Source organism: Ambystoma mexicanum, chromosome 3q (genome assembly GCF_040938575.1).
Source record: "Ambystoma mexicanum isolate Mex_15411 chromosome 3q, UKY_AmexF1_1, whole genome shotgun sequence".
NCBI classification, from domain to species: Eukaryota; Metazoa; Chordata; class Amphibia; order Caudata; family Ambystomatidae; genus Ambystoma; species Ambystoma mexicanum.
The window spans coordinates 965,986,683-965,999,406 of record NC_090926.1 but is presented as its reverse complement, the minus strand read 5'-3'; the positions used below and the strand labels follow the sequence as shown (position 1 = coordinate 965,999,406).

At 48.8% G+C, this 12,724-nt stretch overlaps 1 protein-coding gene across 1 annotated transcript in view; it reads left to right on the top strand.

Annotated features, from left to right (window-relative positions):
• The window catches only part of VCF1 (VCP nuclear cofactor family member 1), a 173,527-nt gene extending 166,009 nt beyond the window's left edge, over nt 1–7,518 (top strand). Inside the window, exon 3 of the mRNA XM_069655106.1 lies at nt 6,874–7,518. Coding sequence (XP_069511207.1) covers nt 6,874–7,101 — 228 coding nt within the window. The 3' untranslated portion in view covers nt 7,102–7,518. The remainder of the gene's footprint in view (nt 1–6,873) is intronic.
• The last annotated feature ends 5,206 nt before the right edge of the window (nt 7,519–12,724 follow it).

Below are 12,724 nucleotides of genomic sequence, written 5' to 3'. Positions count from 1 at the left end.
CAGGCATTGGACCTTACCCATACAATAAGCCAGTGCATGCAACCAACCATCTCTCTTCCCTCACTAACCAACCCTGTCCTCTTTCTTGAAGAGCCACGTGAGTCCTCGGAGACTGCCCCTGGGTGGTAGCTGTGCGTGTTATAAATCAACATAACCTAGCTACCATCACCCCAAGTATCCAGTGTTGTCAAAGTGCCATTAGAAATTGAAATCATCCTGAAACCTCAGTCACATCAGTCGGGGGGGGGGGGGGAATGGAGGGATGGGGGAGGGGGACAACATTGACTTGGAGGAATTAAGAGTGAGCCCATAGAAGCAGCCAAAACGCCCGAAAGTCTCATAACGGGCGCCAGGTCCGTCCTGGGGTCCCTGATGTACAGAATTCAATCTGCATCCAGTGCAATCAACCGCCTGTGCGTCTAGATTTGCACCCCTCTGTCTATATACCGTGAGCGAACCAGTTCAGCAATAGGCTGTTGATACAGGACTGAGAGGAGACCAAATACTCTACGGAGCCCATAAGAGGTAGACCTTCCGGGAATAAACCCAGCTTGTTTGGCCAGCACACATCTGGGCATTATCGGGGCAATAAGATGCACAGTCCTCCAGGCTTTTTTCTTCCTTCAGGAGTAGGGCATCCACGGCTTCTTGCATAGGCTCGGGCAGTGCTCCATCACACAGCGTACGCTGATACATACGAAGCATATGGGAACGAGTATATTTGCATATGCCTTTTTATAGAAATCGGTCGAGCGCATGTCTGGACCATCTGCTTTCCTTCTGGAAAGTGTTTTATTAGCTTTGTGGATCTCTTGCTTGGTTAACGGCCTACCAAACTTAGTCACGCAGTACAACCCAACCTGGTCCAGGTATTTTTCAAGCATACTCTGATCCACAGTAGACCTTAAGGAATACAAAACCCTATAGGAATCCACAAGTGCTCCCATTATCACCATCTCTTTGCAAAAGTCTCCTCGCCTGGTCTGCAATCGCCGCTATGTGCGACTTAGTCGTTTCTGTATGAACCAGCCGGACCAGCAAGGTCTCTGTCCTTTGACCTGCACCATGCCATCTGACGGCTGCACTCCTATTAAGGAACTTGACTTCCCGTTCTGCTGCGGCCCTGTACAGCCTTAATTGCTCCTGGAAACTAGCCTGCATCTCCTTGTTTGTGAGGGACCCGATTCCTGTTTCCCACTCCGCCAATAAAGTTTCTCGATCTACAAGCTCCACCCTTATGTCCTTAAGGACCCCCGCCTCTTTTGCAATGCACAACCCCCTGATCACACACTTAAAAGCTTCCCAAAGGATAGATCGAGATGCCACTGACTCCCTCGTTTTCCTGAGAAAAGAAATCACCCCTCCCTTATTTCCTCCTGAAATATTGTATCTCGGAAACTCTCGTTCTTAAAGTACCAGCTTTTACCCGGCCCTCCCATCCTCCTACCATTTGCGAGGGATAAGAATTGCAATCACAGGGGCATGGTCAGAAAGCGTGTGCGCCAGAATCTTAACTCGGAGAACCATCCCGACACATTAGCGGAAGCCATAATATAGTCCAGCCTAGAAGCCGAACCGTGTACCTAGCATGTACACCTTCCATGCCGTGGTGGGCCTGTCATACATCCACCAACGCCTCATTCGTGCAGACATGCAGCCGCTCACCAGTGGCTTTAGTTACATCCCTGTGGGGACCATCCGACCGGTCAAGTAAGTTGTTAATTACTGCATTAAAGTCTCCAGCCCAGTATACCACACTCTCTGGATGCCTCCTAGGTTGCTCCTCGATGAATTCGAAGAGTTCGGACTGTAATAGTTCACAAAGGTGAATACACTACCCTGTATCAGTCCCCTAAGGAATAAAGCCCTCCCCTCAGTGTCCTTGACCACCTTTGTGCAACGAAATCCCACTGCACCCTTGATGACTATACATACCCTGCTGGGATATCTGGAGTACGAGGAAAAATACCTGTGGCAACCCCATGATTTAGCAAAGACGCCTCACAAGAGGGTGAGACGAGAGTCTCTATCTACGTGCTGTCTCTGCATATATAACGGGACCTTCCTTGCCTTAGATGAGCAATTTAAACCTGTGATGTTGCACGTCCTAAATGTGACTCCTCTGTTAGTCATGCCTACTCAACAGAGGAATCGGTGTATCACTGCCCTTTTCTGCATCTGACCACCTCCCCCGCCACATGCGACCAGCCATGCCTTTAAAAATGAGTTTGAGCATAGTCAGCCCCTCACTGCCGCCACCCACCTGCTCCACCCCAATGCCTAACCCCACAGCAGTGAGCAGAGGTTGATGAACTGTGTGCTGTCTGAACCAAACCATAAACTTGAACTACCCAACTGCCCCCACCGACAACCCCAATGTGCCAGTATTCTCCCCCACCTCCCCTAAAGCAACCAAAACCACTGCTTGGGAGCAACTTGAGGCTTAACACCTCTGCCCACCCCCAGCCATTGTCACAATACAAGACCCCAACGATTGAACCATCTTTGCAATTTTTAAGAAAACAAATTCGTATTAGAGCGCCGCTGCATGCCCGAAACTTCAGTCTGCGTCTCTGGGCGAGGGCCTCCCCTGGCCATGCACAGTTCCTATGTCAGCAGCGTCCAGAAAATAATTCTCCTCCTCAGGGGATTGAAAGAAATGGGCTTTGGCATTGTATTCAACTCCAAGGCATGCTGGGAACTGCATAGCATATGTGAAACCCCTTCGCTTTGAGCCTTTTCTTCACATCGATCGTTCTTCCATGATGCCTTTACTTTGAGAAAGCCGGGAAAAGATTAATCTGATCGAAGGGTGTCCCGTTCCCTAGATCGCTGCAATGAATGGTCCCTATCCCTATGGTGATGACGGGCCGGAGGGGCGCCCACCCCCAGGTGGCGATGACCCCTTTTGATCACAAAGGCTGAAGAAAAACCAAGCTCGTCAAGTGTCCCACGCAGCAGTGCCTCCATAATCTTTTCCATAGGCACTCTGTCCGCAGCCTCCGGGACCCTGAGTCTGATGTTTTCGATGGGACCTGGACTCCAAATCATCCTGTGTTTCCTGTTGCTCCTCGACAGTCTTCCTAAACTGGGCCATTTCCCTAGAATTTGCGGAGGACTCGTCCTCCACAGTGGAGAGGCGTAGTTGTCACGGTCACTGTGACTGAGACGGGCCATATGGTCAACCTTACAGGTAAGAGTGTCTATTTTGTTGTCCAGCGAACTGATGCTAGGATACATTTAATATCAGAGTATCTGGCTGGGGGGTCCAACCTTTGGTCAGCCGACTCCTATGCTTCCTGCGCGCCTCGCACTGCATGCTTTTCCTGCAAAGGGGTGTCATACGGGAGTTTTTGATTCGCTTGCCATGCTTTCCCATTTTGACTCCAAAAGCTGTGTACCCCCAGACGTCAGTGGGGTGTTGACTGGGTCAGTGCAAGCTCTGGTACACCCCCTCAGCCCCCCAGCACCGGTGATTCCAGGTGAGATCCTCCTGAGGGAGTCCAATGCCACCAGAGAGTTATGCACCTGATATTGCTTCCCAGCATTAAGTCGGCCTCCTGCCCAACGCAAGCCACCCAACATACAGCAGACTTGCGACAATTTATGGAATCTACCAGTCTCAGGGCACCTAATTAAGTCCTCCTGATAGCTCCCACGCTCACCCCACACTCAGTGCCGTGCCCATCAATATGTCACTGCACCAGCTCCAGGAGACAATTGCCAACTCCCAGCTGACTACACGATTGAATGTTGTGGTTGTCCCCTATGGTGCAGACAGCCTGGGGCGTTTGCCCCTACACTTTGGGTATGTGCACTTCACCCGGGTCCCCAGGCTGCTCTACAACTCAAGGGGGAGGATCAGGAGGAGGATCTGCGCCGGTGGCAGTCTTCATGTGTTCCTCTCTCGCAGTGCTTCAGCCGCTTGATTCCTCCAGCGCCAAATCTGCGCAGGAGCTCTTCCCATCGCTATGTGTGCTCTAGGGAATAGCACCACAGAGATTTCAGCAGTGTTTTGAGGGTGGCCCACACTCTCCGCCCCCGGTCTCGTTGTTGTCCTGTGAGGCCCCTGCTGCCCACAGCAACGCCTACACTTCAGCTATGTCGGTCACGGCACCAGCCACGCTTCCAACCCCGGGCAGCCTCAGGGCTCCAATAAACTGGTTTCTGGGGAGAAACAACCACGATGGGAAGGATTTATACCGGATGTATAGCAGGTACCTTGGGGGCTCGCATAAGAGCGGCCATTTTGGCACAACTCTGGAGCACGGCCACTTGGGCACTATGTTCAACATGATTACATTAGATTGTAATGAATTAACAGGAACCAAGGCTGGAAGACATATCTCTAACTGCATCTGGTTCTGTAGCATAAATCCAAAACCTAGTAACAGAATACACTGCGGGAGTAGTTGGAGCTCTGGCTAGTGGATTGATACTGCAGACAAATAATGAGCACATCATTATGGAGGGGTAGAGGCATTATCTTCTCTCCAGTGCCTCTTAAACCTATCGGAGTCCTGAAAGTCCCTTCAGATAGCTGCGGTCATTCTTCGCCATGTTGGTGGGTTGAACTTCAAAATCGAATTCTTTGATGGCAGGGTTTAATATATACAGTTTGGCGGTAGGAAGTGGACATGGCAAATGGTATACGGTACATTGGAGATTTTTAACATAATCTGGTCCCCAAACTCAAAATTTCAGCATGTACCCCTCTCCTCCTTGCACTATTCTGTCTGTAGCAGGATTATTTTGCGGGAGATATTGCTTACAATCTTTAAATATTATATTTCCAGTATGTTTAGTATTTATACTGTGCCCATCACCACTGTAATGGCCTTACAGCACCTGACCTTGTCTGAGAATCAGTAAAAATGTTTGTGCCTGGCTAGCTCGTGACTCCCACTGTACCCCCTGCCCCCTCCTTGTTTGTTTAGAGGCTGCAAGATAGTCCTAGAGGGCACCCTCTTCTTCACGGAAGCAATCGCCTTGCCTTGATAATCCCAATAGTTAATGGCCAATATTTTAGGAGGTGGATCATCTACATATAGGAGGAAAAGTTGTCTTTAAGTAAAGCTGCGACTTTTAGTGCTAGGTACCAGGGGAGCATTAGCATAGTTTCCTGGGATGATAGTGCTAGGTACCAGGGGAGCATTAGTATAGTTTCCTGGGATGGAGTTGAACAAAATGCCACAGAATAGATGGTATTGGTCACTGGGAAGAGGATGCGTGGTGCAAAAGCTACCTGAAATATGGGTATGGCAGCAGTGGAATTTAGGAGCACTTTGGGAACTCGGTAGGTTACCAGTGCCCCCCCTCCTGCCCACACAACCCCTAAAAACAAACGACTGCTGTTGTACTACTCTACCTCGTTATTATCCATTCCTGCTCCCAAATACCGCACTTCTGGTGTGCCCTCCCCCAAACACTCACTTCCACTACTATGCCATCATCAACTGGCACTTTGGAAAGGAAATCCAGGATCCTGTACTTTGGTTTATAGTCATTTTGATTTCAGTGCAGTTTAGTTGGCTAATCTATCCACCAAAGAAGGAATCCCTTTTTTGTATTTGATAAATAGGGTTGACCACTACATAAATTAATTGTTGGCTAGTTATGCTAAAATGGTACATGGCCTCGCACGGCTAGATTAGCCCAATTTCCCCTGAATACAAATTCTATTTCGAGTGTGGAAAGGGATTGGCATCAGTATGTAGGTTTGGGGGTGGCCTGTTCAGGAACTGTGGAGGTGCCCTCTAGGACAGGTGGTAACTGGGCTTCGCATCTCAAACTATCCAAGCCACTCTGGCAGGAGGTGATTGACACCATAGTAGTGCATGTGTCCCTCCTGCTCTGTAGTCCTCCCATTGTCAAAGGGGTGAGAAGGTGGCTCTCTGAGGGAATTGACTCCAGTGAATATTCATACTAAACAGGGCAAGTTTTACATTGGTAACTGTCCACGACCCATTGGCTTCTAATTGACAGGACTATGGGGGCGAGGCACAGCAAAATCCCCACCCTCACTGGGCCACCTTCGGATTTATTGCTCGAGTTGGATTTTCCTCTGGTGTTCTGTCTGGCAGCTTTTGGATTCTGTTTCTCTTCAAAGGACCTGCTTCAGTGATTAATACCATTTTTGGGTGTAAACTAAATGGCTATGAATTCGTGTTCTAAACAGTCTGTTTAAAATGATGCCCTCTTCGGGCTGTGGTCCTGTTAGGATAGGTAGATGTTAGGATATGTACCACATTAACATTGTATTTACATTGCATCTTATTGTATATTATATTCTTTAGCACGTAGCTGAACTAATGTGCATTTTACAATCCTTGGTTACTGTGGAACTTAGTTGCTGGCCATTGTTCAGTGTTCTAGGTTCTGGAGTGCTCGGTGAGTGAGGATTGTGGAAAGGAAGGAGGACGGTTGTGCTGCCCCTAACTGGGGGTCGTTTCCAGATAATTGAACCTATTTCAATAAAGGTGTTTAGAGTTGCAACCTGTCTCTGCCTGCAATCACTCATCTTAACAGGTCCCTTATCTTTGAGAATGTAATGCTATGTTTTTGACCCAAGTCCCTTAAGTATTCATTTCACTTGCTAAACTATAAAATTACACTGGAAGGACATTTTCAATCGTGCTCAGTGTCATGCCCAGTTACACGGGGCATGATTTACTATTAATCGCAATTCCTATAGTTCCACAATTCAAAGCATGTTTTCATTACTTATCTGCAACCAACTCGGATTCTTTGAAAGTCTGTCAAGCAGATTATTCTGGTGGTGTTCGTTTAAGAATGTTTTTAATGCTAGAAATGTGAGTTTTGACAGTGTTCATTTTGCTTGCAATGTTAGTGATTTTCCTTTCTGTCTTTTAGTCTCCCGAAAGCGATAGCGCTACTAGCAGCATCAACAGCCCTGACACGGCAAGTGGTCCTGAAACAAGTTTTAACCAGATTCAAGCAGGATGCAGCCCTAGCACGACCCAGTCTGTCTCCTTTCACGAGCCATCTGCACTAGGCCAAGGACCTTACTTCCACATCAACCAGATTTTGAAGGAGGCCCACTTCTGCAGTTTGCAGCACCGCAGCAGTCCTCCTACATGAGGAGCCACCAGTTCCTTGCCTTCTGTGAAGGGACAGCACTGTGTTGATATTTGTCAACGTAAAATATGTTAAAATTGCACAATCTCTGCCTGTTGGCTTTTCAATCAACATTTTAAAATATAAGTTTAACAGGCAATTTGTATACTGCACTATTGCGTTTTCAAAAGGGCTTAAAATCAGTCTTTTATAACAATTATTTTCGGAGGCAAAGTGGGTTGGTATTTTCCACCCTTTCCAATGGCAGTTTGAAGAACAAACTGTATATTTAAGAATGTTCTAGTTTAATTCCGAAATGACCTACTCTCTTCATTTAGCAGTAAAAGCGCTTATTTTAAAATGTGAGCATCTGAAGTTTTTTATTAAATATATTACCTTTTGAGGGGAGGTGTTAAATAAACTAGCATTGACTGAAATGTATCCAGAAGTACTTTATTTCTTCTGTCTTGCTATCATTGCATGTGCAAGGCATGATTTTGACAGGAACCATTTGTGCGAATTATTAACAGCCCATATTTCTCAAAGTGGACCCATTAAACTAACTGCAGTTAAATGCGACATTAAGCTCGTCATATAAGACTTATAAGGATGGGATTGCAACTACTAAATTAACTGCAACCTTATTTCCTAAACCACTGCTGCTGTATGATCTCGCCAATGAATATAGTGCTATAACAATGCAGCTTCCAGTGAATAGGCACATTTCTGGGTATGTATCTGCAAGTATATTATAGTTCTTTTATACCAGAGATTGGTTTCTAAGCACGGGATTAGGATTTGAACCTGAGCTATCACCCCTCTCCAACATGTGGGGGTTGGTGCAAAGAACATAAGAAATGGAGTCAGTAATATTTTCATTCTTTTGTTGTCGGGAAGGAAAATCCTGTTTGGCCATAACAAGTTAGTTATTCAAATTCTTGTAATATATACCATTTTCAGATGGAGTTTAATTCGAGGCCTCTTGCGTCTGAGCCCACAAATGGGTGTTCTAATTACTATGTTTAATGTCAATTGAAAGTATGAATGGCAGAGTGGTCTCTGGTGTGATTGAACAGCAGGTTGAACACACATCTCTGTATCAAACTTCTTGCTAAGCTATCTTAACAGATCATTCTGCCGATTATACTTGGTAGTTATTGTGCTCGTTTATTTTATTATCTTTGAGGTCATTATTTCTGGCAACACACCAGTAGAGCCATCCAGCAAAAAAGAGCACTGTACAAAAGAAGTGGAGGTTTAAGCTGTGGTGCGTGGCTTGAGGGAGGGGGTTGGTGCTATCAGGGAGCTGATGGTTAAGGTATTCTTGAAGAGCAGTGTCTTCAGTTCCTTCCTGTAGTGAAGGCGAAATTATGCCAATCTAATGTCCCACTGTATGTTATTCCAGATTGTTGTTGGATAAAGAGGAATTTTGCACTGACATTCAAATTTCATGGACCTCCTATATTGAGACTGGGGGCCTGGAAGACCACAAGGTTAGTGAGAAGCGGCCCAGAGGTGATTAATAATTGCTCTTGAGTTGCCCCACAACATTCCCACTGAACAGCCCTATCCACCTCCCTCCCCCCCCCCCCCAACCGAACCCCAGGGCCCAGTCAGGAAAACAAAAAATTCCCCACATCTCCAGGGTCTGATAGTTTTTCTTCAAAAATAACCACTGGCCCTACTTCCTGTAGGCAATAGTTGAAGTACAATAATCCAACACCACTCGGAGGCAAGAAATCTTACCCAAGGACTTCCCTTGTAGTGCACACATCAAGAGATGCGCAGTGAAAGTCCTTCACATTTAGCAACAAAGTGTCCACGGTGGCCTGGCCTTAATCCAGCAACCCCAGGCCTCAAGTTCGAAATGTCCTAATTTTAAATCCACAGAGAGCAGTTTACCAGCGAGAGGGGCTCCTTCAAGAGGAGATTGGCGGTGTCGCACAAGCAGGAGGTAACTAGTAGGTTAGTGAGGGAGATGACCATGAAGCCCAGTGACTTTGAAATGTTCTCTCTATTTAAGGGGGTAGAGTTCTTAAAAGGGGCTCCAAGAGGTGGCCCGTTCATCCTCCTGTGCCAATGGAAAATGCTGCCTATGCATCTCAAGGAAGTGTCCTTGCAACGGTTTGTTGGGTGAAGCCCTTGTTGTATATTGGTACTTTGATCTTGTTCTGCATTTCCTCTGATCCCAACGGTACGTGTTGTCTTGAAGTTGAGAGTTTTGGAACCATGAGTATTAGTGCTCCAGATTGGGCAAGGAGTATTTTGAATTTATTGAAAATGCAAAGTGCTTTGCCGAAAAGTACAGTTCTGTGAGCTTATTAATTACTGGAGTAGTGGCATTGCTGGGTGTCTTTGGACTGTCTTAGGGTCTGGGCATATCTGACAGAGGCCCACTTATGGATGTAATCAAACATTGTGTAGGATGATGCCTACAGTGGTAGGTCAAACTTAATTCACAAACCTTTACGAAGTCACAATATACTAGGTCATGAATTTAACAAGTTGGTGATGTATAAGGAATGGCACATTACTTATACCAACGTTTCGAGGGGATTGGCTCCTCCGACATATTCCACATCTATGACAGGTAATCGCCACAACTGTGCTGCTTCAGAAAAGTTTTGGCGTCTGCGTCCTGCTTCAATGACGTCGATACGCTGTCCTCGAGGGCCTCCGTCGAGCCGACGTCACCGAATGTTATAAGTAGGACGCACAACGCCCGTAGCCTCAGTTTTGTTCGCTTCGGAGATCTCGGCGCGCCTCGGTTCTTCCGAGTATTCTATCGGTTCTTCGAACTTGTTTGTTTGTGAAGTCATCATGTCTTCGTCTTCTTCCACCCCGCAGTCGGGATTCAAGAAGTGTCGGGACTGCGGTTCCATGATGTTGCTTACGGACCCGCACGACCCCTGCCTCTGGTGCCTCAGTGAGGACCACACCACGGATGACTGTGACGAATGCCAGTCGCTAACGTTGTAGGCCTTGTGGGAGCAGAAGAAGCAGCTTTCTGTCGGTAGGGTTTCCAAGCCTTGAAAGTCGAAATCCGCTGGGCTTTCGACCGACTATTCGAGAGGCGACTCTCTGTGTTGTTGGCGTAAGTCCAGGGGGTCTCGGTCCCAGAGTGGTCCGAGGACTCCACCAGTCGGCGGGTTGCTTGTCCCAACAAGCATTCTTCTCCTGCAGAATTTCTTTAGCGTGGGATTTCGTAAGGAAATGCTGGCGATTTTTGAATCGCAGGGCTCCAGTCCATCCGCGCCTTCGAAAGAAGCCGGCCGAGACCGTGCTAGGTCCACCGCTCGCACGCCTTTTAGGTTCGGGTGGTCAGCACGATCATCGGGAGCCTTCGAGGTCCTGATCGGACAAGGTGGATCACTCTAGCCATGCCCGCTCCAGGTCCCGGTCCTCGACGCCCTCGAGACCGTCGGAGCCTGTGAGGTCTTCGAAAAGTACGTCATGTCCGTCGAGGGGTTCCCTCGAGCCTCCGCCTCCGAGGAAGCCATCGGCGCCGAGGCCGTCGAAGGACACGCTCAGGGCACCGCCCTTGAGGCCTGTGTCGAAGCCATCAGCGCCACGCTCGACGACACCGATTCTGTCGACGCCTTTCGAGGATGCTTTATCGGAGGTACCCCGTATACCAGTGCAAACCCCGAAGAAGGCCCTGGCCAAGTCCAAAAATGTTTGTCCCTTTTTCTGTGCCCCCATTAAAGCCTCGGGATTATATTTCTGAGGTGGAGGAAGGGTCTGATGGTTTGGTTCCTGATGAGGTTCCAGACTAACTATTGTCTGGTCATAGCCAGTTGGATGACTTGCGTCAGTCGTTGCACGACGCCAGTAGTATGGACACCTCTCCGAAGGTGGATTTTGGTAGGCCTGAGCTAGGCATGCACGCCGAGTCTTCATATCGGCGGCTCATGTTAAGGGTGTCGGAGTACTTGGGGTGGTCTAAGCCACCAGTGGATTTTCTGCAGGATGACCTGAGCGATATCCTGGACCAAGGTCCACCAACTGACCCGGTACTGCCATTCCATGTGGCCTTGCAAAGAAGGGTGGCGGCAGCGGCTTGGACTGCTCCGGAGAGTCTCCTGGCAGTGGTTAAGTTGTTGCCGAAAAAAATACTGCCCAGCCAGTGGGGCCCCCGGCTACTTGTCCATGCACCCTACTCCGGAGAGTTTGGTGGTGCAGGCGGCTACGGCCCCGGCTAAACAGGCGTTGTACCCTACCATCCCTCCTGATGGGGACAACAAGCGTTTTGACGGTTGGGCGAAGAGTGTTTTCTTCAGGGGGTATGGCTTTGAAAGCAGTCAACTCTGTGTGTGCCTTAGCTCGTTTCACTCACTCTGTGGAATTGTTTCGTTGGCGGCTGAACATATTCCCGAAGGGGAGGAACGGGATGGCTTTCTTGCCCTTGTACAGGATGGCAAGGATGCCATGTGTGAATCCGTTCAGTCTGGTCTGGACGTGGCAGACACTGTTAGCCGGTCCATGGCGGCGAGCACCGGAATGCGCAGATTGGCGTGGTTGCGGAAGTCAGGGTTTGCTCCGGATGTAAAAGCCTGACTTCTCAACATGCCTTGAGAGGTTGCAGACCTCGAAGGCTGCAGCGAAGTCATTGAGCGCTGCAGTTCACCAACCTCTGCCTTTTCGTTCTAGGGGACAGCAATGGAGGGGAGGGTCCTTTCGATATTACTCAACCTTTGCTAGATCAAGGGGAGCTGCAAATCAAAGAGGCCAACGTAGGAGTACCAGAGGTGGAAAACGGGGTACTCGAGGTGCCAAGGCCGCTCGAGCAGTTGCCTCTGTGCCCTCAGGCACTGCCGCAGCTGCTTCAGCTCAGTCATGAGGCCATGTCCCAAGGTTTGCTTGTTGGGGGCGGGCAGGCTGGCGCAGCATCTTGTAGAATGGTGTGCCATTACTTCAGATGTGTGGGCTCTGGAGATCATAGCCCACGGCTACTGTCTTCCTTTTCGGCAGAGGCCTCACGACAATCCACCCGGGAATCTCTTTGAAGAGTCCGGATCCGCTCCTTGCGCAGGAACTTAAATACCTGCTGGAGAAAGGCGCCATAGAACTGGTGCCTGTAGCCGAGAGGGACAAGGGATGGTATTCCCCATGTTTTTTGATTTCAAAGAAAGACTGGGGATTGAGACCCATCATTGACTTGCGTGGTTTGAACAAGCTCCTCAGGAAGGACAAGTTCAAGACCCCCGAGGGTCTTCACCAAGCTCATGGTGGTAGTAGCAGCGTATCTCAGGAAAGGCGCGGATTCACGTCTACCCCTACCTGGACGATTGGTTGATCAGGGCGCGCTCTCCCGAGCAAGTCCTGGATCATCTGTCAGTCACCTGCCACTCCTTCACAGGCTGGGCTTCTCCCTCAACTTGAAGTCCCACTTGACGCCAACACAGCGGCTCCAGTACATCGGAGCAGTGCTCGACACATCCCTGGGCCAGTGATTCTCTCCCCAGGTGAGGGCTCACCACATTCTGCAGATGGTACACAAGTTTCAACATGCCCAGAGTCTCCCGGCGTTTGAGTTCTTGAGGTTGCTCGGCCTCATGGCATCCTGAAGTCTTCTGGTACCAGGGGCATGACTGCGGATGAGATCTCTGCAGTGGGCTCTCAAGATGCAGTGGTCAGTCCTCCAGCA